This window comes from Narcine bancroftii, chromosome 1, assembly GCF_036971445.1.
Source record: "Narcine bancroftii isolate sNarBan1 chromosome 1, sNarBan1.hap1, whole genome shotgun sequence".
Classification (NCBI taxonomy): Eukaryota; Metazoa; Chordata; class Chondrichthyes; order Torpediniformes; family Narcinidae; genus Narcine; species Narcine bancroftii.
This window is the reverse complement of record NC_091469.1, coordinates 2306491-2333667: the sequence shown is the minus strand read 5'-3', so window position 1 is coordinate 2333667 and position 27177 is coordinate 2306491. Positions and strand designations below refer to the sequence as shown.

Sequence of the window (27177 nt, the reverse complement as noted above, 5' to 3'; positions counted from 1 at the left end):
AATGTGGGAGGAAACCGGAACATCCGGAAGAAACCCACGTAGACATGGGTAGAATTACAGACCAAATCCGCAAGCAATTTTTGTATCTTCAGATGGTAAAGGACTTGTGGACCTATCATAATTCAGTGAACAGGAAAATGGTATACAAGATTTTTATTTTTAAATCTCCGTATCATTTTAACTAAGATTTTTTACATATGTAAAAGAAAACAGACTGCTTTTGGCATCATTGTGGATTAGTTATTAAAGGAAGTATTTACTTCTACTTGCAATGCTCCTTATTTTAATGGACAGGGAGGTATCTGGAGGTCTTTGCTTGGACCTTGCTGTTAATTACTTACTGACAAGATGTATGAAAGTTGGTGGTAGAATCAGAATTGAGGCTTTCCAATTCATGTCATGTAGTATTATGAAATGCCACATTATTTAATTATCTTGAAGATTAAACCCCCGGAGGTTCCCAGTGCTTGCTTTGAATAGTTAGAAAGTCATTAAAGATTTCAGCACTGTTCTGCACCAGTTTCTTTGCTGAACCCACCCATGCACTCCCAGGATTGTTATTTTTATTAATTTCCTCATTGTGTCCAAACAAGCTGAAATTGTCAGCAGCATAATTAATGTTACTTAATGTTTAAATTATTGATCAATAATAATTTATTATTTACTGAATTTTTTTTAGGCATGATGTTGCAGCTCCTATGAGTCCTCATTGGCAGGAGATTTCTTGTTATGTTGATTACAATATTTCAATGCCAGCACAGAACCTATGGAAAGTGGTAAGTGTTGACTGATACTTGCAGCCTTGGCAAATGCTAGATCATTAATGTAAGGGTTAAATTGTGCTTTATGTTTGCATTTGTCTGTAAGCAATTTTTGTTGTTGTATTTCATGTTGTCTCTTGGTAACAGTCATTCTGAAGGTCATAGAATTCTTGCTAGAGCCAGATAAGCAGTTCAGATTTTGATTCTCTTTGTTCTGTGAAGATGGAAGGGCTTGAAATGATCTGAAAACTTGTATTGATTGTTTTAAGTTTTGCTTTAAGCATCATTTAATTGTTTAATCATAGTTTTAGTACCATATTTTTAAAAAAAGTTGTAATCATGTGGTAATCTATATAAGATTTAATAAACCTCACAAAACTCAACTCAACTTTGGTACAGATCTTTTTTTTTGAATAAGTCATAGCCAACAAGATTCTAGTCTCTCCAGGCAATTATAAAGGAAGATAGATGCGACGTTTAGTCAATAGAAAAGGAACTATTGACTTGTTAGTCAATAAATGATAGAACTTAAGAAGTTGGAAATTAGATTTGGAATTCAGACTGGATTAATTTGACTCCATTTAGAGCATTTTGAACAAGGAGGCATCAACAGCAGCACCAAGGCCATTGAAGGAGTGGTAAGCATTACTAAAGGATTCCTTCTGTGTGTTTATTGCAAATTAGAACACAGTTTGGAGAAACTTCCGCTTGTCCTTTGAGGACTGTTTTGTTTTGGAGTTTAAGATGTGAATGTTTGATGTTTGAATTTTATGGTCGGCTGAATGGATAAGATGGCAATCGCTGCTGAAGCTGCCTCACCTAAGGAGCTATGTGTCGAGAAGATGAAAAAAAAATAGAACTTATAGAAGAATTGCAAAGGTGGAAATTAGATGCAAGTGGAAACAAAGTGACTTCAAGCAAAACTGAATGAGGAAATAGAAAAGCAGAAGGTTTCAGCTGCTGGAGGTACAGATCTCACAGAATTACAAAAACATTAATAGAAATTAAGATCAACCACTAGGAAATGGCTGAAGCTGTGCCATAAGATGATGGTAAGGAGGATAGGCAATTTAAAATGGACAGAGTCAGATATTAAGGCAGCATCTGACATTCAGGATGAAATAGGACCTAAGGTAGTGTGTCAAATACTGGAAGCAGGAGAAGCAAGAGGAGTTCTAGATCAGGCTCCAGTGTTTCAAGTACCTCATCTACATGTGTACATGGGCTGATATGGCAGCTCTCAAAGCAGGGATAAAAATGCTTCAAATTAAATTGGACTTAGAAGAGTGGGGAGAGTAGATTAGAATGACACAAGTACAGCTATGGAGAGAAGAGGAGCTGAAACAGGAGCAGCTAAGAAGAGAGGAAGTCCAACTAAAAAGGCAAAAGGAGCTACTGGAACTGGACTAAAGAATTGTTAATCAGGCCAAGTCAAAAGCACTAGAAGGCTCAGAGGTATCTGGTGCTCGAAATAAATTATCTAAAGCATCACATTTTGAGGAAGGACCACAGGAAAAGAAAGCATTTAATAACAAGATTGAGCCAGTGCAATGGTCACAAAATGTGCTTGGTCGTATACTAGATAGGTTAAGGCAGTTAGTTCTATGTCACAAGACATGCTTGGACCATGAACTAGACAGGCTAAGACATGGTGCCAGATGAGCCTATTGCCATCTTATGTAGGAGAATACCATCATTCCCAGCAGGTAATAGAAATCTGGGTGAACAAAGTAATGTACGCCCAAGCATGACAAGACAAAATTAAATGGCTGAATCGTTAATTCAGTTACAGACTCTCTCTTCTCTACTCAAGAGAAAGATTCTAATTTTTGATGGTGACTCACTTAAATTCTAAGCATTTATGATATTGTTTGAATACAGTATTGAAATTAACATTAATTATGCTGCTGACAATTTCAGCTTGTGTGGACACAATGAGGAAATTAATAAAAATAACAATCCTGGGGGTGCATGGGTGGGTTAAACAAAGAAACTGGTGCAGAACAGTGCTGAAATCTTTAATGACTTTCTAACTATTCAAAGCAAGCACTGGGAACCTCCGGGGGTTTAATCTTCAAGATAATTAAATAATGTGGCATTAAGTGTCAAAGTTCAGAGGATTGTTTGGATTGTTTGCAGCAATTCACAAGTGGACAACCACAAGATCTTGTAGAGTTGCCAACACATGGCTCCAAATAAAGTATTCAAACAGGCTAAGTCATTACTAAAGAAGCATTTTGGCAACCAGTATAAAATTTCTACAGCTTATGTACAGAAGGCTCTTTCATGGTCGTCAATAAGACCAGATGACGTGAAGGGTTTACAAGCTTACATCCTCTTTCTCAGAGGATGTTGCGATGTCATGACGGAGATTGGCTGCCTCCAAGAGCTTGACATACCTAATAATATGCTAATCATTGTAAATAAATTATCCAACCGGATGAGAGAACGATGGAGAAGTCAAGTTTTGAATACCAGAAAAGAAACTGTGACAGCTGTTTTTAAGGATTTGGTGGAGTTCATTGAAGGGCAAGTGGACATTGTCACAAATCCAGTGTATGGAATTATCACGGACACTCAAACAGTAGGTAAAAAGTTGAAAAGTCCAAATTGTAACCTCAACCAAAATTTTTTGAAAATTATATTTGCTACCTCTTTGACAGAAAATGGAGGATAATTAAATTAAGGAAAATGAAAGTTTGCCTGTTGTGAGGAAATGTTTGTTCTGTAATGATGAACATGTTTTGGAAAATGATTGGGAAAGATTGATTAGATCAGTGCAAAAACTTCTTAATTCAATGGTAAAGGGAAATATGCATGCCTGATAATAGAAGTGTTATCAAGCAGTGTACAATGAATTTAAAGAGAAGATTCAAAAAAGATTCTTCCTTTCATTCAGACTACACCAAATGCAAGTCCGATATGATATCCAAAGGATATGCAGAGAAAGTACCAGATAATATTGTGGATCATAGTGACCATACCATGGGTTTCGCATCCACAGAAGATAAAACTTCATGTAATGTTTGATTGTGGAGCAACCTTTTGGGGAGGGGTTTCACTAAATTCTCAACTCTTACATGGTGCAGACTTGACCAGTATGTTTATAGGAGTCTTAACTAGATTCCATAAAGAATTTATCAACAAATCTGATATAAATTGCACCTGCTTCCAACCACCTATGGCACGCATAGATGTCTTTCTTCTGAAATTGTCCTGGTGACAATCAAGGTTTACCTTTAAGAAGGAAAAGATGCTTCAAGGTCATTTGGATCAGTTGAAGTCTTAGTGATTGGATGACTGTTGAGGATAGCTTAAACTTCGCATCAAACTGTCTGAAGACCCTCCTCATTAAGATTTTGTCCATCTATGATTGAATTAAGAAGTTTTTTGCACTGATCTAATCAGTCTTTCCCATACACCTCCATGCTGTGAGCTAGTAGGGGAAATGAACATCCAATTATCCTCCATTTTCTGTCGGAGGTAGCAAATGTACTTTTCAAAAAAATTTGGTTACTGCAGATATTGAAGCAATGTTCCATTTGGGTGAAAGTACAAAATGAAAACCGTGACTTGTTATGATTCATTTGGTGGCCTGATGGAGACTACGAACAGAACATGGTAGAATACAGAGTGACAGTACATCTATTTGGGGCGATTCCATCACCAAGTTGTGTGAATTTTGTCCTTGGGAAGTGTGCTGAGGACAATATGGAACAGTTTGGGTCTCAAGCTATAAGCACCATCAGGAATAACTTCTATGTGGATTATTGTCTTATTTCTGCAGCTACAGTTAAAGAAGCAATAGCTCTTTATCATGAGTTGAAGGTGATCTGTTTTAAGAGGTTTTTTACTTGCCAAATGGACAAGTAACAATCACCAGGTATTAACTGCCATCCCTGAAAGAGAGATGGCAAAAGAAATTAAGAATTCAGACTGAGACCATGACAACCTTCCTGTTGAGAGCTGAACAATGGTGTGTTCAGTGTGACATCTTTAAATTCAAGATAATTTTGAATGATTATCTCTTATATGAAGGGGCATTTTATCAACAGTCGGTTTGATATATGATCCTCTAGGAATATTGATGCCAATCGTCCTGTCTGCCAAGGAGATACTGGAAGATTTGTGCAGGAAGAAAATTGGTTGGAATGATGATATACCAGAATCCATTGTACAAAAATGGATATGTTGGATACAGGAGCTTTGTAAGCTGAAGACTTCAAAATTGACAGATGCTTCAAACCCACAAATTTTGGAACTGTAAATATGCTCAATTGCATCATTTTGCTGATGCATGTGAAGACGGTTACCTATTACTACATGATAGCAAGGATCAAGTACATTGTGGATTTGCAATGGGAAAGGCCAGAGTGACTCCACTGAAACCAGTCACTATCCCATGAATGGAGTTAACGGCTGCTACCACGGCAAGAAGAATGGACACAATGTTGAAAAAAGTGCCAGATGAAACTAACAGACTCCATATTTTGGATTGATAGCACCTCTGTACTCAAATACATCAACAATAAAACCACAATGTTTTATGGCCTTTTATAGCCACTTTCGTGGCTAACAGGATCACTGAAATTGATAAAGTTTCATGTCCAATACATTGGAGATATGTTAATGCAGTTAACATTCCGGCCAATCTGACTTCCTGAGATTTGAAAGTCGTCTTTTCTGAAGAAAGAAATGTGGGTGTCAGGGCCTTGATTTCTTCTACAGCCTCAAAAGGAGTGGCCTCAAAATCTTGATAAATTAAAAGAAGTTTTTACCAGAAGACCCTGAAATCAAAAAAATGACTTCAAATGCTGTTAAGATAATGTCTGAATAAATGGATTCAGTTACTTACTTAATTCATTATTTCTTATCCTGGAATAGTTTGAAAGGGACAACAGTATAGATGCTCTGATTTAAAAGATGGTTTCTGAATCAAAGAGGAGAGACAAAGTAATTTTAGGTCTCAAGAAAAGGGACATCTCACAGTTCAAGAAATCATTAATGCTGATATGGAGATGATCTGCTTTTGCCAGAGGAAGAGATTTGCAGATGAAATTTCAAGTCTGAAGAAGGGAATGGGTGTCAAAAGGATAAGCCACATTTGTAAACTCAACCCTATTCTCAAGAATGGTGTTTTAGAGTTGATGGGCACCTTAGAAGGGCAGCAATGCCAGAAGAAATTAAACATCCTGTCATACTGGCCAAAGGTTTTCACATTTCAAATCTAATTCTTCAACATACTCACAAAGAGATAGGTCATGGTGGTTTCAACTATATGTTAGGAGAAAATTGTTGGATTTGTGATGCCACTAGAGTAAACAGAAAGATTGTAATGAAATGTGATGTTTATTAGTGTATAAATACACCATCTGGACAACATCTGATGGTGGATTTGCCTCTGGACAGAGTCTCCAGATGAACTTGTGTTAAAGTTGATTAGTTTGGGTCCTTTGAAGTGAAGCATACAAGGAGTGCTGTGAAGGGCTATGGTGTTATTTTCACATGTTTAGCTGCAAGAGTAATTCATATTGAAGTGGCATCATCCCTTGTTACAGAGTCTTTCATCAATACCCTTCGGCATTTTATTGCCAGATGTGGACAATGGTACTAATTTTGTGAGAGCTCAGCGCAAAATAAGAGATGTAATTGTAAACTGAAATCGAACTCAAATTCATAAAGAACTAGTTCAAAAGGAAATTAATTGGATGTTCATTTCCTCTACTGGCTCACACCATGGAGGTGTATGGGAAAGATTGATTAGATCAGTGCAAAAACTTCTTAATTCAATGGTAGATGGACAAAATCTTAATGAGGAGGGTCTTCAGACAGTTTGATGCAAAGTTTAAGCTATCCTCAACAGTCATCCAATCACTAAGACTTCAACTGATCCAAATGACCTTGAAGCATCTTTTCCTTCTTAAAGGTAAACCTTGGTTGTCACCAGGACAATTTCAAAAGAAAGACATCTATGCGTGCCATAGGTGGAAGCAGGTACAATTTATATCAGATTTGTTTGGAAAAGATGGGTGAAAGAATATCTTCCACTGTACAGGAGCAACAGAAATGGTCTAAGATAAGGTGCAATTTCACTGCTGGGGATGTTGTGATCGTCATAGACCATTCAGCACCTCAAAATTTCTGGTTGATGAGGAAGATTGTTGAAACCATCCAGGACAAAAGAGGACTTGTACATCAAATTCGGATTAAGATTAAAATTGGCACTCTGAAGAGATCAATTACCAAAATTTGTTTTTTTTACAAGAAGCAGAAAGCTTTGATAATTGACTTTCACTTTCTTTTCAATATTTTAACTAATATATGCTACTGTTTGATTTTTTTTCCCCCCTTTGTAATGTAATTTTTTTTACATCTAATAATTAAGGGTTAGTATTGTTTGGGTTAAAATGTGTTTTATGTTTGCATTTGTCTGTAAATAATTTTTATTGACAGTTTTCATGTCGTCTCCTGGTAACAGCCATTCTGAGGGTCATAGAATGCTTGCTAGAGCCAGATAAGCAGTTCAGTTTTTGAGTTCCTTTGTTCTGCAAAGATCGAGAGGCTTGAAATGTCCGAAAACTTTTATTGACAGTTTTAAGTATTATTTTAAGCTTTATTTAATCATATTTTATTACTGTATAAAAAGATGTAATAATGTAGTTAGCTATATAAGGTTTAATAAACCTTGGAAAACTCAACTTTGGTTCGGATCTGTTTGAACAAGTCATAAACAATAATGATATTCTAGTCTCTCCAGGCGATTGTAAAGGAAGATAATCACAAGTAATTTTTAAACATGGGTGATTAAAGTGTCTGATCAATGCTGAAAATGTTAGAATTGAGAGTAACAATGATTTTTAGACCAGCATACCTCTTGCATAGTAAAATATGCAAAGCACTTCTCAGGTGTATTATCAAACAATATTTGATAAGATTACAATGAAATAGATCAGATGATTAAAAGTCAAAATGTATGCTTTCATGAGTGCTTTCAATTATAAAAGAAACTAGAGAGTTTAGGGGGATTAATTCCAGAATTTAGGGATTAGGAAATTGAAGGGATCATCATAGCCTGAGGGGTACTCTAACAGAGAGAACTTAAAATTCATGAAACACATAAAAGTCTGCAGATGCTGTGATTATAGTGAAAATGCAAAATGTTGGAGGAACTCAGCAGGTCTCAGCGTCCATAAGAGGAAAAGATATATAAACTAAGGTTTCTGTTCTGAGCCCTCCTCAAGGTAAAAAAAAATCATGAGATCAGTTTAACAGTCTGCATTTACATAAGGGTTTGGTGGTCATGGGTACTAAAACCAGAAACCATGAATCATCAATAAATTCAATAGTAAATTCAGGTGAAACCTTTTTTTAAAACCCAGAGTGTCATTAAAATATGGTAATTTTCAACTTTAAGAGTTGAGAGATAGATGAATTGAAGAATACGAAAGTAGAGTAGTGATTTGGCCAAATATTCTTTTTAATAGGCTGTAATTTCAATAATTCTCTGCACCATATATAGAAATCCAATGAGCGTTGGGATTTCTAAAATCTCCCCTTAGACAGGGGTTCCAGGAAGGCTGGATTCTTCAATTTTTGTTGCACAGGCTGCAGCTGAACAGTTAAATGAAAATGCCAACATTATGGGCACTAGTTGAAAGGTGAATTCCAGTACTTCAGTTCCTGGTCTTATAAAATATTATCCCTTAACATAGTTCCTATATGAATTTGTATATAGTGCTACATTTAAGACTTCTGCAGCAATGATTTCACTTGCACCATTTATTTAAGCTTGCTGAAATACTGGTTTTCCAATTGCAACTGTGTGGATATAGAAACAAAGGTGAAGTTTTATAGGGTCTGGGATAATCCTAGTCCAAAGACTCAAGTTTAACAACTCACATTTCACATTTGTTCTAGGAAATTGTCAATCGTGAAACCGAGAATGAAGTCTGGAAAACTATATTATCAGAAGTAAAGCTTTTGCATGTGAACACCTCTGCAGTGTTAAAGGCAAGTTTGTAAAATATGCACGTCACATCTGCTGCCAGGACAAGATCTTCCATGCCAGATCACCTGAGATGTCCTCCTTCTTCAAAATAACTTGGCTTCCCCTCTATTACCATCAACTCTGCCTTCACCTGCATATCCTCCATTATGTACACATCTTCCCAGCCCCCATATGCCCCCACTAGCCTCTGCATCCAACATATAATCCTTTGCTATTCTACCTCCTGCTACGTGATTGCACCACCAGACACTTATTCCCCTCTCCTCCTCTCTCCACCTTCTTCAAGGACCCCTCCCTCCGTGACACGTCTACTCCTCCCTTCCCACCACTCGACCCCCCCCCCCCCCCCTTGTCAACTACCTCTGTGACCACAGCAAGTGCTACACGTGTGACTACACCTCCTCCCTCACCATCATTTGGGGCCCAATACAGTTCTTCCAAGAGAAGCAACCCTTGTGAATCGGCAGGAGTCATCTACTGTATCTGTTGCTCCCATTGTGGCCTCCTCTACATCGGAGAGACTGGACACAGATTGAGAGATCACTTCACTAAGCAGCTGTGCTCTGTTCGCCGCAATAGTGGTGATCTCCCAGTGGCCACCCATTTCAATTCCTATGCTGAAATGTCTGTGTATGGACTCGTGCCACCTCCAGACTAGGACCTCCCATAAATTGGAGGAACAATTTATTCCATCTGGACACCTTCTAACTGAATAGCATGAACATAAACTTCTGTTAGCCACCCCCCCTCACCCCTTTCTATCCATATTTCTCCTTTCCTCTAGCTATGTCTTTCTCTTTTCTTTTCCCTCTCTCTTTCCTCCGGTTCTGCATTCCTAGAGCCACCTCTCCCCTGATCAATTCTCTCCTTTCCTCTCCATTTCCAATTATCGCTTTTGTCTGTGCTCCTCTCCCCACCATTTATTTTCTTCTCTCCTAACCTTTTAATTCTGGCACCTGCCTGCTTTAAACTCATACCTTGAAGAAGGGTTCAGGCTCAAAACGTTGGTTATGTATCTTTACCTCCAATGGATGCTGTGAGACTTGCTGAGTTCCTCCAGTCTTTGTGTTTTTACAAGCTGTTAATAAACTTAATATTCATGGATTTCATGGTTTCTGAAATCCCCATACATCTAAAATGAACCACACTTGTAGGATGTGTTTTAAAAAAAAAGTTATTATGAGCTGTAATCTTCCTAGTATGATTTTCTGGAAATACTGTATAATAATAATGGCCTTCTATTATTAAGTCAAGATTTTGCTTAACTAGGCTCTTTATTTGTTTGATAACAAGCTTGGATAATTTTTATCACAGTTGGCGTGGAGACAAGATTCACTGGCTACAGGAAACAGAAAGCAGGCAAAAATAGGCAAAATGTAATGAAGGATCCTAAGAATTGTGCAGGGATTTCAATTTTTTTTACAGTTTATATAAATTCACCAAATCTATGCTCAGAATTTTATATATACCTCAGGTCAACCCTTAGCCTCCTATGCTCCAGGGAAAACCAATCCCATTTATTTAACCTCTTCTGACAACTTAAACCCTCCAATCCCAGCACATCCTCATGAATCCTTTAAATCATAATTAATCATGTATTTTAAAATCAAGATAATTATTCCTTAAATCTTCATCTTCAGTTTCATGTTGGGAGACATTTCCATTCATCAAACTTCAGTCTAATTTTTTTCCTTTCAGCCTCTGTAAAAATGATAGTGATTTGCACGATCAATGCCATTTCAAACTGTTCTCTTCTTTGTGAACATAGAGCCCTGTGATATTTTCTTGCGCTTTTCATTTCAGCTGAGTGGTTCTTCTTTACCCAATTGGGGCTACTGCCAACTGGAGATAGTTGGAGATAAAAGTTCTACGGTTTATCATCAGAACATGGCGTGGAATGTTGAAGAGCACAGATATGGAAAAAGTAAGGCTCATTGTTTGCAAATGAAAATAACTGAAGTTAGTTGAGAACACAAAAGTTGATCTGAATATGTCAATGCCCACAAAATGTAAAATTCTATCAGTGTTCAAATCCCTCCATGGCTTTGTTTTAACCTCTCCTACAGCATTGCAACAATCTGAAATTTTTACATTCTTCCAGTTCTGGAACACATGTTCAACAGATGGCATTGCAGTAAAATAGACAGTTGCTTTGCAGAAAAGTCCTGTTTTTAAACTTCCCCTGCTTTAGATTATGAAATGAGTCCCTTGATCAGAAATATGCCTTGCAATTCTAAAATATTGGTCAATAAATGTGGAATTGGCACCTCTTGAAAATGATTGAGCTTGGAAATACAAAAATGAATTCCTTTCAAACTTGAAGCAATTTTTCTGTATGATTTTTGAATTTCCAAATAGTGCCTTGTTTTATTAAGCTGCTGCATTTTTTCTATTTGTACACCCAGGTGAGGAACAGAAGGATAGAGAATTGGAGCTTCAAACTCCAGCACAGATGGATGTCAGCAAGAACATGAGCTTTATGGCCAAATTCCTGGAATTACAAGTAATAGAAACATTAATTTTATGGTCCTGGTTATATTTTGGCCTCTTCTGCAATTCCATGCTTCCAGCCCCTTTTTTTTTTTAAAGCAGTTGTGCTGTTAGTTAGCTTAACACTCTGGTATTCTCTCCTTAAATTCTTCTGCTCTTTAAAGACAATCCTTAAAATCAATCTCCACCTTGAATGTGCTTCTCAGTTCATTAAAGCTTCTGGCATTGAGTAGTTTGATATCTTACATGGTGATTGAACATTGGGGAACTTAAAACTTCCCATCACTGGGGTTTTCTTCAGCTAATTTCTTTATTACTGATTAGTTCCCCAAGATCCAAATTTTCCCTTCTCATTACTGTCTTTTAAAGTTGAATATGCAATATTATAATATTTTCATATTCTCAGTTCTTAAGTTATCTATTTCAGGAAGCATATGATCCTAGACACAGACAAGGACTTTTAAATCTGGAAAGTACCCGCTAATAAGATTTATGTTAGATCTGTGGATATTTTCAACTCCAACTCCTTTTAATGTCCTAAGTTTAAATGGTGGAACGTTATATGATTAGAAGATATTGTTCTATTGCCTCTGAGACCAGTTAATCTTCAACTGAGAATTCCAGTTGAGACAGATTTAAACTTAAGAGACTGCAGCAAAAGAAGTTTTTAAGAAAACTTAGTTCATCGGAAGGCATCTTTCGGGAAAAGGAGAAAGGAAAAGCCCTGTCAACCCCATGCCCCCCAACTTCCTCCAGCAACTAGATATAAACCTAAGTTAGTTCAGTCTACTAGTCCTTGCCTAATCATCTGCGTACGTTAAGAATTTTATTTAATGCAACCATTGTTTTTTTTTGTTTTCTTCAGTTGAAGATGTTGATGTTGAAGAATGAAGAGACTGAACACAAATACAGCTCTTCCCCTCTGGAATGGATAAACATGGACACTAATATTGCTTATTGGCTTCACCCCAGCACCAATGTACTGATTTAATTGAAATATTTATGAAAATGCATACAATATTGACATACTGTATCTGTACTTTTTAGTGCTGTCCTTTTTCCATTTTTTGTTCACAATTGCATAAATATTACTATATTTCTGGGGTAAAAAAGCTGTGAAATCCACTGTAATCAATTTCTTAGAAACAGGCATAAATGAGAGAAAAAATGTACACACATTTGCTTCTAAAATTAAAGCAAATTAATATTCTTGCTCACACTACCAACTATGGAGCCAGTGATTGACAATTAAGTTTCAATTAGTTTACAAAGAAAGATGAGCTGAGGTAGCTTAGCTACCTGATCATTCCTTTTGCATCATTGTAGAGACAGTGCCCTTATGACATTGCTAACAAATTTCTAGTGGTGATTATCCTGTATGTAGGTTCTCTCCCTCTTGCGTGCATTCCTCAGTAGAGAATACTTTCATCACCCTTCATAGAATTTCCTGAAAAATCTAGCTGAAATGTTAGGCTTTAGTGGAGGAAATAAAATAAATGCAAGCCCAAGCCCAACCTCTGTCTGCCTACAAGAAAGTGAAGTAGCTACCCATAAAATGCTGTGCTTCCTTTAACCACTCCACTTTTGTTAACTTTACATTTACTTTTGCTGAAATATAGATTTTAATTAATGAAGCAATTTAATATAGTATTTTCATTTGAATGATTCTAGTCCATAAGCTAATTCCAGGAATATGAAGAGCTTGATTTATTAGCCTGTGCACCACAGTTCTATTAATCATCTCAAATATCTACACATTCTGCAGGCACAGATCCATTTGATTGGAAATATTGCAACATGGTCAACAGCAACAATTGGAATTGTTGTTTATACAGCAATTTTTCTCTGGCATCTGCTGAGGCAACGCAGGAGAATCCACACAATCCCAAAAGGTAATGTCTTCAAAAAATATCAATTTTTGGATTGTACATTTAAAAATGAAAGGGGGTGGGGGGAGCAGATAACAAATATACTTGCACTTACAAGAAAGAATGAATGGTGTTTTAAAGCAATCTCTAAGCTGAGTACATTTGCATCTATTGAAGTATCTGCCAGTTTGGCTCATAGCAATATCCGAAAAGAGCAGTGTGATACATACCAGATAATCTGTTTTAATGAGGGTGTTGTCACACCATTAAAGGGATGGGATTATAGGTACATTTGGAAGAAACTCCCTCCTCCACAATAGTGTCCATAAAGTATATTATTTAAACATGAAGGAGTAAATTTAGCCTTAGTTTAACTTCTCGTCCAGAATACCATACCTGCCATCATGCAATGTTCCTAGTGTGAAGGTAACAGTTATTTGGTGACTGCAAATATAGTTTTAGATTTCATTTGTGTTGGAGATTAAGAAGCAATTTTTAATTTTATTAGATGGAATGTTTGCAACACTTTAAAGGTGATAACATTAACCTATCTTTGTACACATTCAGCTGGGAAACATGACACATGCTAGTGATTATGGCACCACAATAAATGATCTACAGCTATCAGAAGAATTCTAGACCTATCGTGGCAACTTGTGAAATTGCAATTAATGATTTTCAGAAAAAAAGTTGTTTAAAAACTCATTCATGAAAACCTTTCAGGGAAGGAAGTTGGTGTCCCAATGAAGCCTGTTGTCTCTTTAAACCTTTATCAAAAAAAAAAGCAAAAAATGTTACTAATGCAATAGGTAAAAGTGCTGGAGAAACTCAGCATGTCATGCAGCAAGCATAGAAAGCAAAAGATAATCCACGTTTCAGTACAAACACAATGCTGGAGAAACTCAACAGATCAAGCAGTGTCCTTTTATTTATCAAAAGTAAAAATACATAACTGACATTTCGGGCTTAAACCCTTCATCAAAGTATGGAAAAATGTTAGCTGGCATTCAAACAAGAGTGGAGGGAGGTGTCATGTTTCAGGCCTGAGTCTTCAGAAAAAACAGGCCTATGCCACAAATGGTGGTGAGGAGAGAGGAAAAGGAAGGAGCATAGGCTAGCAGGTGATAGGTGGATACAGATGGAAGGGAGAAAAGAACTGATAGGTGATGGGGGAAAAGGGCAGAGGGCTGAAAGGTAGTTCTGATAGAAGAAGGGTGGGGAGCTGGAGGAAGGGAGATCAGGATGAGGGAAAGAGGTTAACAGAAATTGAAGTTGATATTGATGCCGTCTAGTTGAGACTGCTGATGCAGAACACAAGGCGTTATTCCTTCACTTTATGAGTGACCTTAATGTGACAGTATATGAGGCCATGTGTCAACGTGGCATTGGGGTGTGGAATTGAAATGGTTAGCTACAGGGAGGTCCTTACTGTTGCTAATCATCTGATCTAACTATGACCTTGACAGCAAACCTTTAAAAACTAAAATTAAAACTGCTGATGTTATGCGCAAGATAAATTTCAGACCTTTAATACCCTGTATTTTCAGGATATGACCATGCCAATGAGCTTTATAATTTAACTGTGTTAGTTCATGATCTACAAAGTTGGAGGTCTTTTTTCATATTATACACATCGAGCAGCAGTGAACCATGTAATTATTTACCATATAGTCAACAATTTTCAATTGCCAAAGCATGCATCTGCCAAATTAAAAACATTACTCAATGTTCTCCCAGGCAAAATGTCCATGGATACAGTTTGTAAATGAGCAACCTTCCAATGTGCACTTATTTTTGTTTTCGATAGTTTGTCATATTTATAAATACATATCTGGCTTTCATTATTAGCATTCTTCAATTAAACAGTCAAAAAATTGAATTGCTTTAGAAATTGAAACTTTTTATGTCTCCAATGTAATCCATGTCTCATTGTTGGTGATTTCAAAAGTCATTATTTATATTTTTGATCCTTTAGATTCCTGGGAGCACTTAGTTCTGGCTGGAGCTATCTGCATTGGAGGATGGGCAGTTAATTATCTGCCTTTTTTCTTGATGGAGAAAACACTTTTTTTATATCACTACCTGCCAGGTCTCACCTTCAAAATCCTCCTCTTGCCCATTGTTCTTGAACATCTTCACAATTACATATTCAGGTGTGTAGAATGCATTTTTCTCTTCCGCTAATTTTTGAATGACTTATTTCCGATAACTTATTTGTCAACAGAACACTGAATTTATAATTAGATCTTTAATTCTGATCTAGCATTAGTTGTATGGAACTTTGAACTGAACTGCCACCATTCCCATTTCAGGTCTACCATCTCCAGAAATACATTCAGCGCAGTGGTCTTAGCTTGGATCTCCTCTGTCTACTTTGTGTACAAGACATTTAGTCCTCTTACCTATGGGTACCCAGCTCTTTCAGTATCAGAGTTGACTGCATTGCGCTGGAAAGACAGCTGGGACATTCTTATACGTAAACAATAGCATTAAATCAATGGATAACATCACTGAGGCAGACAGAAGTCCATTGAAACTTTAAAGCACAAGCACTTTTGAAGTATTACAGACTACATTTATGCACAATAATTTTGCAATTAGGTAAAAAAGTTGATTGGTTATTGGTAGTGAAATGGACTTCTGATAATGCACTATCATCTCAGAATCATTTCATGTATTGAACGCTATACAGTGCATCAGATGTGATGCTGCTCGTAAAAGTCTTAAATGTCTGGTTTAAGTGAAGTTTACAATTGAGAGCTATTACCATGTCCTAGTTCTTATAAACACTATAGTGTGTCAGATTTTCATAACGTTTGAGGGTGAAAATTAAATATTATGGTTATTTACACGGTCACAATATAATTAATTTTGTAAGCTCTTTGTTGTGCCAGGTTTAGTGCCTTAGGACAGAGCTTTCTGTTCAATATACAAAAAAAGCTACTGCTGCCAACTTTGCCAAAATATAAAGTGGCAATTCGATGGGTGATTGTGAAATAAGTATCCAGAATTTGTGAAGATGTTCACTGTCTTATCCAATTCATTAAAGGACCGGAATGTGTGGCGAAGGATAAGATTATTCTATTTTAAATTTGTTTGAAGGAACATTTATCCTTCTTTTCAGTAATTGATTGATTGACATAGATTTTTTATAATTTTTATGGACTAAAGACTCTTTCCAGAATTTCAAACCATCCCTAATCTTGCTCTAAAGTGAGGTTTGCATGGAAAGCTTTAAAATCAAAATTATAAACTATATTTGAAATATTACTGTTCTCTTGCTGGTGCGCATTGTATATTTGTATTCCTATCATTGAGAAGTATTAAAGTATGTTCTTTAAGGTAAATTCAGCTCAACAAAAATTTAAGAGGTCTTGTGTCAATATATTGTGAAAAGAATGTGAATATTATGGATTTAGTTTGGAAACCAATTATTGAAGCATGATAATTATGTTTGTAATGAAATCTGCAGGCTATTCTGGAATTGGCAAATGAAATACAAGTGTTTCCTCCAATGCCAAATCATCATTTGATAACATTGAGACAAAAATGTTATGTTGATGAATGTGAGGAATTTTACTTTTGCTTTTTAAGTCCCTGTATAAAATAGAACATGGGGAATTTTGGACTAAAGGTGTGTGATAATGGAAATCGATCTAGAAAATTGAAAATGTACTGTCAATGAAGGACAATGTATTTAGATACCAATCACAAAAACATGAATTCTGAAGGAAAATTTTGGACAGAATGGAAAAGATATTTGGTTAAAGAAATTGATGAAAGATGTTAGAGAGGTTCAGGGAACACATTCCAGAGTATGAAACCTAGGAGGTTGAAGGCCTTATTACCAATACCAAATCAGATCCATTATGACTATCTTCTTTTATAATTGCTTGGAAAGAATGGAATGCAGTTGTTTTGACTCATTAAATGAAAAGTACATTCTAAAGTTGTGTTGAGTTTTTCCACAGTTTATTAGAACCTCATACAATTAGAACTATAATAAAACAAATAAAACAATACTTAAAATGATGATTATAACAGACAATAAAGCATTCAATAAAATGGTCAAAAGAATTATTTGGAGTGTCTCCATGCTGTTCTGGTTTTAACTGTATAAAGGAAAGCTTAAAACAGATTGTTTATCTTAAACATGCAAAAAGCTCACCAGCCTTGAAGTTGGCTATAACTAGGAGACACTTATGGAATTTGTAAACAATATTTTTCAGCTGGTTTCAAGAATATGTTTGCAACTCATTTTAACCCTTACAATACTGGCCCCTAAAAAAAATAATTACTATTACAAAGAAAAAAATCAAACATAGTAATACATCAGGTAAATATTTTTTTAAAACTTTATTTAAAATTTTTATAACATGAATAAAATAGAAAGTTACAGTAAAAAGATTAAGCATAATATAATAAAAATTACAATATTACATCGGCAGACTAAATAAACTAAACCCCCCCCCAAATTAGTAGACAACATTAATAACCTAGCTTAAAGTTAGTCCAACCCCCCCAAAATAAAGAGTGAAGAGTTAATAAAATGAACAATAATTATATATTAAAAAAACTTATACAAAAAAAGTTAAAACATAACACATAAAGATACTAACATCAAAAAAAAGAAAAAAATATATAAAATTAAAAAAAATGATCAATACTAAAATATCAAACAAAAACATATTTAAATCAAACTTAAATGCATATATTTAGCAAACGGAGTCCACTTCAACCTATAAAAAGACATCCTATCCTGAATTGAAAAAGATATCCTTTCCATAGTCAAACAGAACTGCATCTCCAAATACCACCTAACTAAAGTTAATATATTTCTATCTTTCCAAGTAAGAGCTATACATTTCTTGGCCACAGCTAAAGCTAAATAGATAAAAGAAATCTGATAATCTTGTAGGCCCAAATCAATTAATGATTGCATATTCCCTAATACATCAGGTAAATATTCAATGGAAAGTGAAAGTCAATCACCAAAGCTTTCTGCTTCTTGTAAAAGACAGATTTTGCTATTTGGTCAGTTCAGAAAGCCAGTTTTAGTTTTAATCTGAACTTGACATACAAGTTCTCTTTTGTCCTGGATGGCATCAATAATCTTCCCCATCAGCCAGGAATTTTGAGGCACTGACTTGTCCATGACGATCACGACATCTCCAGCCATGAAATTGTGCTTTTTTTTTTTCAATTTTTTATTTTTCACACCATAAATCACATTAACCATGATGCACACTTTTTCCTTTTCACACATATACAGTGCCATTTTCTCCCCCCCCTCCTCCCATCCCACCCTCCCCACCTCCCCCCTCCCGTCCATTTAAGGTACAAAATCTAGGATACATTAAACCAGTCAGACAATGTTGTCATTCAATAAAAATACACCAGAAATTCTACTGAGTCCATTCTTTTCATTTCCTTTTCCTTCCGTTAACTTAGGTAGTGATTGTCCCCGGTAGGTTTTCGCTATTGTGTTTAATGTAAGGCTCCCATATTTGTTCGAATATTTCAATATTATTTCTTAAACTATATGTTATTTTTTCTAATGGAATACATTTATTCATTTCTATATACCATTGTTGTATTTTCAAATTATCTTCCAATTTCCAGGTTGACATAATACATTTTTTTGCTACGGCTAGAGCTATCTTAACAAATCTTTTTTGTGCATCCTCCAAATCAATTTCAAATTCTTTGTTTTTTATGTTACTTAGGAGGAAGATCTCTGGATTCTTTGGTATATTGTTTTCTGTTATTTTATTTAATATCTGATTTAGATCTTCCCAAAATTTTTCTACTTTCTCACATGTCCAGATTGCATGAATTGTTGTTCCCATTTCTTTTTTACATTGAAAACATCTATCAGATACTGTTGAGTCTCATTTATTTAACTTTTGAGGTGTAATGTATAGCCTGTGTATCCAGTTATATTGTATCATACGTAACCTCGTATTTATTGTATTTCTCATCGTTCCAGAGCATAACTTCTCCCATGTTTCCTTTTTTATCTTTATATTTAAATCTTGTTCCCATTTTTGTTTAGTTTTACCATTTGTTTCCTCATTCTCCTTTTCTTGCAGCTTAATATACATATTTGTTATAAATCTTTTGATTATCATTGTATCTGTAATCACATATTCAAAGTTACTTCCCTCTGGCAAACTCAAACTGCTTCCTAATTTATCCTTCAAGTAACATCTTAATTGGTAATATGCCAGCGCTGTATCTTGAGTTATATTGTATTTATCTTTCATTTGTTCAAAGGATAATAATCTATTTCCTGAAAAACAATTTTCTATTCTTTTAATCCCTTTTTTCTCCCATTCTCTAAAGGAAAGGTTATCTATTGTAAAAGGGAGTAACTTGTTTTGCGTCAATATTAGTTTTGGTAATTGATAATTTGTTTTATTTCTTCCTACATGAATCTTCTTCCAAATATTGAGGAGATGATGTAATACTGGAGAACTTCTATGTTGTACCAATTTTTCATCCCATTTATATAATATGTGTTCAGGTATCTTTTCCCCTATTTTATCAAATTCTAATCTGGTCCTATCTGGCTTTTCCCTTGTTTGATAAAAATCTGATAGGTATCTTAATTGTGCGGCTCTATAATAATTTTTAAAGTTTGGCAGTTGTAAGCCTCCTTGTTTATACCATTCTGTTAATTTATCTAGTGCTATCCTCGGTTTCCCCCCTTTCCATAAAAATTTCCTTATTATTTTCTTTAACTCCTTGAAGAATTTCTCTGTCAGTTGTATTGGCAATGCCTGAAATAGGTATAATATCCTTGGAAAAATGTTCATTTTAATATAGTTTATCCTTCCTATTAGTGTTGGTGGTAAATCTTTCCAATGCTCTAAATCGTCCTGTAATTTTTTCATTATTGGATAATAATTGAGTTTATATAGTTGGCCGAGATTTTTATTTATTTGTACACCTAGGTATCTTATTGCTTGCATTTGTCATCTAAATGGAGATTCCTTCTTAAATTTTGAGAAATCCGCATTATTCATAGGCATTGCTTCACTTTTATTTACGTTGATCTTGTAGCCCGACACTTTTCCATATTCCTTCAATTTCTTATATAATTCTTTTATTGATAGTTCTGGTTCTGTTAAGTATACTATAACATCATCCGCAAATAAACTGATTTTATATTCCTTGTCTTTTATTTTTATCCCTTTTATATTATTTTCTGTTCTTATCAATTCTGCTAGTGGTTCTATAGCTAACGCAAACAATAAAGGTGATAGTGGGCATCCCTGCCGTGAATTGCTTTGATACATGTCCATTTACTGTCACTTTCGCTAATGGTCCCTTATATAATGCTTTAATCCAATTAAGAGTAGTTCACGGACAAGTTTCTCTTGTGTCTTGGTGTGAGCTTGCAGGCGCCTCAGATTGAAGAGACTTCCATCCGTGCGGTACCGGATGTAAACAGCGTCTTCATTGTTGGGGTCTTTCATGGCTTGGTTCAGCATCATGCTGAAGAAGATTGAAAAGAGGGTTGGTGCCAGAACACAGCCTTGCTTCACGCCGTTGTTAATGGAGAAGGGTTCAGAGAGCTCATTGCTGTATCTGACCCGACCTTGTTGGTTTTCGTGCTTTAGTTGCCCATTCAGAGCCAGCTCTTCAGCGCTTGACGTCCTGCTTTGCGGAAACTGCCAAAATGTTTGGCCTGGAAGTCAGCCTGAAGAAAACTGAGGTCCTCCATCAGCCAGCTCCCCACCATGATTACCAGCCCCCCCACATCTCCATCGGGCACACAAAACTCAAAACGGTCAACCAGTTTACCTATCTCGGCTGCACCATTTCATCAGATGCAAGGATCGACAATGAGATAGACAACAGACTCGCCAAGGCAAATAGCGCCTTTGGAAGACTACACAAAAGAGTCTGGAAAAACAACCAACTGAAAAACCTCACAAAGATTAGCGTATACAGAGCCGTTGTCATACCCACACTCCTGTTCGGCTCCGAATCATGGGTCCTCTACCGGCACCACCTACGGCTCCTAGAACGCTTCCACCAGCGTTGTCTCCGCTCCATCCTCAACATCCATTGGAGCGCTTACATCCCTAACGTCGAAGTACTCGAGATGGCAGAGGTCGACAGCATCGAGTCCACGTTGCTGAAGATCCAGCTGCGCTGGATGGGTCACGTCTCCAGAATGGAGGACCATCGCCTTCCCAAGATCGTGTTATATGGCGAGCTCTCCACTGGCCACCGTGACAGAGGTGCACCAAAGAAAAGGTACAAGGACTGCCTAAAGAAATCTCTTGGTGCCTGCCACATTGACCACCGCCAGTGGGCTGATAACGCCTCAAACCGTGCATCTTGGCACCTCACAGTTTGGCGGGCAGCAACCTCCTTTGAAGAAGACCGCAGAGCCCACCTCACTGACAAAAGGCAAAGGAGGAAAAACCCAACACCCAACCCCAACCAACCAATTTTCCCCTGCAACCGCTGCAATCGTGTCTGCCTGTCCTGCATCGGACTTGTCAGCCACAAACGAGCCTGCAGCTGACGTGGACTTTTTTACCCCCTCCATAAATCTTCGTCCGCGAAGCCAAGCCAAAGAATCCAATTAATATACTTCTCCGGTAAACTAAATTTTTGCAATACTTTGAATAAATAATTCCATTCTACTCTGTCAAAGGCCTTCTCTGCGTCTAAAGCAACTGCTACTGTTGGTGCTTTATTCCCTTCTACTGCATGAATTAAGTTAATAAATTTACAAATATTGTCTGTTGTGCGTCTTTTTTTGATAAATCCAGTTTGGTCTAGATTTACCATTTTCGGTACATACACTGCTAATCTGTTTGCTAATAGTTTAGCTATTATCTTATAATCTGTGTTAAGTAAAGATATTGGTCTATATGACGCTGGTGTGAGTGGATCTTTCCCTTGTTTTAGTATTACTGTAATTATTGCTGTTTTACATGAATCTGGTAAGCTTTGTGTTTTATCAATCTGGTTGATTACTTCCAGAAGGGGCGGAATTAATAAGTCTTTAAATGTTTTATAGAATTCTATTGGGAATCCATCCTCTCCTGGTGTCTTATTATTTGGTAATTTTTTACTATTCCAAATGGCTCTGTTAATTTATTTTGTTCCTCTATTTGTAGTTTTGGTAGTTCAATTTTAGTTAGAAATTCATCTATTTTCCCTTCTTTCCCTTCGTTTTCAGTTCGGTATAATTATTCATAGAATTCTCTAAAGTTTTCCTTAATTTCTTTTGGATTATATGTAATTTGTTTGTCTTTTTTCCTTGATGCCAATACCATTTTCTTACCTTGTTCTGTCTTAAGCTGCCATGCTAGGATTTTGTGCGTTTTTTCACCTAGTTCATAATATTATGTCTTCATTATATTCTTCTCCACCTTATATGTTTGTAGTGTTTCATATTTTATTTTTTTATTTGCCAATTCTCTTCTTTTAGTTGTATCTTCCTTCATTGCTAATTCTTTTTCTATATTTACTATTTCCCTTTCCAACTGCTCTGTTTCCTGATTATAGTCCTTTTACATCTTGGTTACATAACTTATTATTTGCCCTCTAATGAATGCTTTCATTGCATCCCATAGTATAAACTTATCATTCACTGATTTCGTATTTATTTCAAAATACATTTTAATTTTTCTTTCAATAAATTCTCTAAAATCCTGCCTTTTAAGTAACATGGGGTTTAATCTCCATCTATACATTCTTGGAGGGATGTCCTCTAACTTTATTGTCAATATTAAGGGTGAATGGTCCGATAGTATTCTAGCTTTATATTCTGTTTTTCTTACTTTATCTTGCATACGAGCTGATAACAAAAATAGGTCTATTCTTGAGTATGTTTTATGTCTAGCCGAGTAATATGAATATTCCCTTTCCTTTGGGTGTTGTTTCCTCCATATATCCAAAAGTTGCATTTCTTCCATCGATTTAATTATAAATTTGGTTACTTTGTTCTTTCTGTTAATTTTTTTCCCAGTTTTGTCCATATTTGAATCCAAATTCAGGTTATATATAGAGAATTTAGGTTAAAATGGCTTAAGTTAAAATGTGATGATTAATCATAAAAAGGGAAGCCAGAACGGACAGGGAGCTTACTAGCAGCCAAGGACAAAAGGTTCAGCTGGATATGTTTTTTTAAACATATCTTTCCATGGTCATAGTGAGAGACATGCAGGAGACAAAAGATTGATAAGAAGGGTGAGAAACAGAATTTAGTGTATGTAGAGTTCGCAGCGTACGTAACGAACGTGATAATTAAAAATGCAGTTGTACTTAGAATGCTTTTGCAATACTAACCAATTAAAACAGTATTAATAAGTAGGGGAAGGGCAAACAATAAGGGTATAAAAATCAATGCACTGTATGTATCGGGGCTTAACTGGTGAGAAGCCAGTTGAGTCCAACTCTGCAGACTTGTAAATAAAGCTTGTCGTGTCATCAGTTTTAAAGAGACTCATGTGTGAGAAGTTTTATTTCTGACAAATGGGGGCTCGTCCGGGATCTACACTCCGGCCGTGAGGGGAGGCGAGAAGAGGGACATCGGAGGTGGTGCACCCCGCTGAGTTCAGCGGCTCCTAGTCCCTTGCTCGTCGCTTCGGGCGGCTTGAGCGAGTGGTATCCGGACAAGGTGACACGACAAGACGGAGAGGAGAAGGGTGACGGTTCAATCCCCGAGAAGACACCGGTAAGTGACGACTTACGATTGTGGTGTGGGGATTGGGTAACAGGTGTAACGGGATACACCTGTTAGGATAAAAAAACCTAACGTAATAGATCAGGTATAGAGCTTTTGTCGTGGCGTGAGGACCCTGTCGTGGGACTCTAGGATAGACCCCAGGGAATCCTCGGCGGTAACCGAAGGAGGGACAGCACCTCCGACGAAGTGCCGAGAAGAGAGGGGTCGACCCCAGGGAAACCTCAGCGGTAACCGAAGGAGGGACAGTACCTCCGACGAGGCGTCTGAGAAGAAGGGAGTACGGTCCAGAATGAGAGGGTCCTCAGCAACGATAAACGGATCTAGGTGGGAAAATGGGAGGATCAATATCTAAGGGCTCGTCTGAAAATTCAGGACAATTCCTGGGAGTTCCCCTTGACAGCCCTTTGGGGAGAATGTTTGAAAATTGGGATAGTAAAAGATATCGAGACAAAAACAAGAAAAAGATGGTTCAATATTGTCTCCTTTGGTCGAAACAACCTATTAAAGGTTCCTCGGTCTGGTGGCCGAAATTTGGATCTGATGAGGATTGGGTTAGACAAGCATTAAACATATATGTAAATTCGAGACCAAAGGTGAATCAAGAAGAGTCAGCATATGCATTTTGTTGGGTTCCCTGGCCAGGATCCTTAACAAAATGTTTTAAATTGAGGGTAGCGGGAGAAAAGAAGTGGGAACCTCTGGACAACCTTCCCCCTCCTTATATTCCCCCGGTGCCTACTGCGCCCGAGGAAAGCTCATTACTGGAGGGGAAAGGTGATGAATCTGATTGCCCCGAAAGGGGCCGGGAAAAAAAGAATGAATTAAGGGAGTCAGACCCTAAACTTCCACCGGTAAACCGACCCTGGACAAGATCCCAGACTGGTCCAGGACCATCAAAGTTTTCAGTAAGCCTAAATCCCCTGAGGGAAGTTCCTATGGGAGGACCGGGAGGGGGAACGGGATATGTGAATGTTCCCCTAACTAGTACAGAGGTGCGGGGATTTAAGAAAGAAATGAAAAAGTTATTGGAAGATCCTATAGGACTGGCCGAACAGCTCGACCAATTCCTGGGACCAAACACATATACGTGGGAAGAGATGCAGGCAATAATGGGAACATTATTCTCACCCCAGGAGAGGCAGATGATTCGACGGGCTGCCCTCCTCGTGGGAATATGAACAACCTGGGGACCCCAGACCCCATGAACAAAAATATCCCTTAAATGAACCCAGGTGGGACAAACGAACACCCGAGGGATTGGCAAGTATGAGACAATATAGAGAGTGGACAATTAAAGGGATACGGGAGGCTGTGCCATAGGGTCACAATTTCACCAAGGCATTTGGGACCCACCAGGGAAAGACGAGTCCCTTACTGATTTTTTGGAGAGGGTGAGAAAGAATGTCCAACAGTATGCGGGCGTGGACCCTAGTACACCAATGGGTGAACAGCTTATTCGAATTGAATTTGTTTCCAAATCATGGCAGGACATTAGAAAGAAACTAGAAAAGGAGGAGGACTGGAGCGAAAAACCCCTAAGCGACCTGTTAAAAAAGGCGCAAAAAGTATATGTGCAGAGAGAAGAAGAAGATCAAAAGAGGGCGACAAAGGTTATGGTACAGACTATCCGACAGATGAATGCCGAATCCAGAGGGGAAAGAAAACAAAACCTTCCTCTAAACAATCCAAGATATCCAAGAGAGGGAAGACCCCGGAGGTTCGTTAAGTGCTATTACTGCAATGAGGAAGGACACTTTAAGAGGGAATGCCCCCGATACAAGAGGGAATTGCGTGCCCTCAAACTTATGGAAGAAGATTAGGGGGGTCAGGGGTTCCAAATGTTAGGGACCAAGTATAAGAGGGAACCCCTGGTAAAACTAAAAATTGGTCCCAAGGGAGAAGAGGTGGTGTTTATGGTGGACACAGGAGCGGAACGAAGTAGTGTAATAACTGTGCCAATCGGGACTGAACCTGTAAAAAGTAATTTGAAAATTTCTGGGATAGAAGGGGCTCCCAGAATGGTATCAATAATTCCCCAAGTAACAGTGAAACTGGAAGAAAGAGAAGGGGTACAAGACCTCTTGTTGTTACCGTCGGCTGGATTTAACCTCCTAGGAAGGGACTTACAGGCTCTCCTAGGTTTGGGTGCTCTCCCTGTGGACGGAGAAGTGCGAGTCCACCTCTGTGCTCTAAAGGAAGAGGATGAACGGCAGATTGACGAGAGAGTCTGGTATAAGGAGGGAAATCGAGGAGGTCTGGACATCCCACCTTTACATGTCACATTAATACCAGGTCATCAGCCGGTAAGGAAACGTCAGTATCCTATTTCTTTGGAAGGGAGAAAAGGGCTACAGCCGGTTATTGAGACTCTAATACGAGACGGACTATTAGAAGAATGCATGTCACCTTATAACACCCCTATACTCCCAGTGAAAAAGTCAGATGGATCCTATCGCCTAGTTCAGGATCTAAGAAGTTTGAATGCTATTGTTCAGACCCGCCACCCAGTGGTGCCTAATCACTATTATGAGTCGGATTCCCCCAGACCATGAGTGGTTTAGTGTTATCGACTTGAAGGATGCCTTCTGGACATGTCCATTAGAAGAGGAAAGTAGAGATATGTTCGCGTTTGAATGGGAAAATCCATGGACAGGTAGACGGAGACAGCTTCGGTGGACTGTATTGCCCCAAGGGTTCACTGAATCTCCGAACCTGTTTGGACAAATGCTAGAACAAATCCTGGCGGACTATCCACAATCTGATGATTCCCAACTAATGCAGTATGTGGACGATTTACTATTATCAGGACCCAAGGAACAAGAAATGAGGGGAGATACAATTAGACTCTTGAATTATCTGGGGAAAAAGGGTCTACGGGTGTCCAGGAACAAGTTACAGTTCGTTGAGAGAACTGTGGTATATCTGGGACACCAGATAAGTAAAGGACAGAAACGGATTACCCCTGAACGGATTGCGGGAATCACTAGAATGCCGTTACCCCGTAATAAGAAGGAAATAAGACAATTCCTGGGACTCTTAGGTTACTGTAGGTTATGGATAGAGGACTACTCAGCGTTGGTGAAGTTTATGTATGAAAAGCTGACAAATGAAAATGAATATCCATTGAAATGGACCCAGGAGGAGGAGGGATGGTTTGAGGACTTGAAGCATCGCCTGACACGAGCCCCGGTACTCACTCTGCCCTCTTTAAAACAGCCCTTCCAGCTATTTGTCACTCATAACCAAGGAACAGCAGTGGGGGTTTTAACACAGGAAAAAGGCGGTCAGCGACACCCAGTGGCTTTCCTTTCCAAAATGATGGACCCAGTGTCT

General features: G+C 37.6%; 1 protein-coding gene across 11 annotated transcripts in view; it reads left to right on the top strand.

Moving 5' to 3' along the window:
• The window catches only part of pomt1 (protein-O-mannosyltransferase 1), a 90134-nt gene that overhangs the window by 43534 nt on the left and 19423 nt on the right, over window positions 1–27177 (top strand). For 10 of the 11 annotated variants that reach the window (XM_069918532.1, XM_069918541.1, XM_069918528.1 and 7 more), the window contains 8 exons: window positions 680–776; window positions 8679–8771; window positions 10573–10693; window positions 11175–11272; window positions 12125–12238; window positions 13025–13151; window positions 15103–15280; window positions 15440–17076. In XM_069918532.1, coding sequence (XP_069774633.1) covers window positions 680–776; window positions 8679–8771; window positions 10573–10693; window positions 11175–11272; window positions 12125–12238; window positions 13025–13151; window positions 15103–15280; window positions 15440–15614 — 1003 coding nt within the window. In that variant the 3' untranslated portion in view covers window positions 15615–17076. Of the gene's footprint in view, window positions 1–679; window positions 777–8678; window positions 8772–10572; window positions 10694–11174; window positions 11273–12124; window positions 12239–13024; window positions 13152–15102; window positions 15281–15439; window positions 17077–27177 lie in introns of those variants that run through there. The other variant, XM_069918518.1, reaches the window with a different exon arrangement.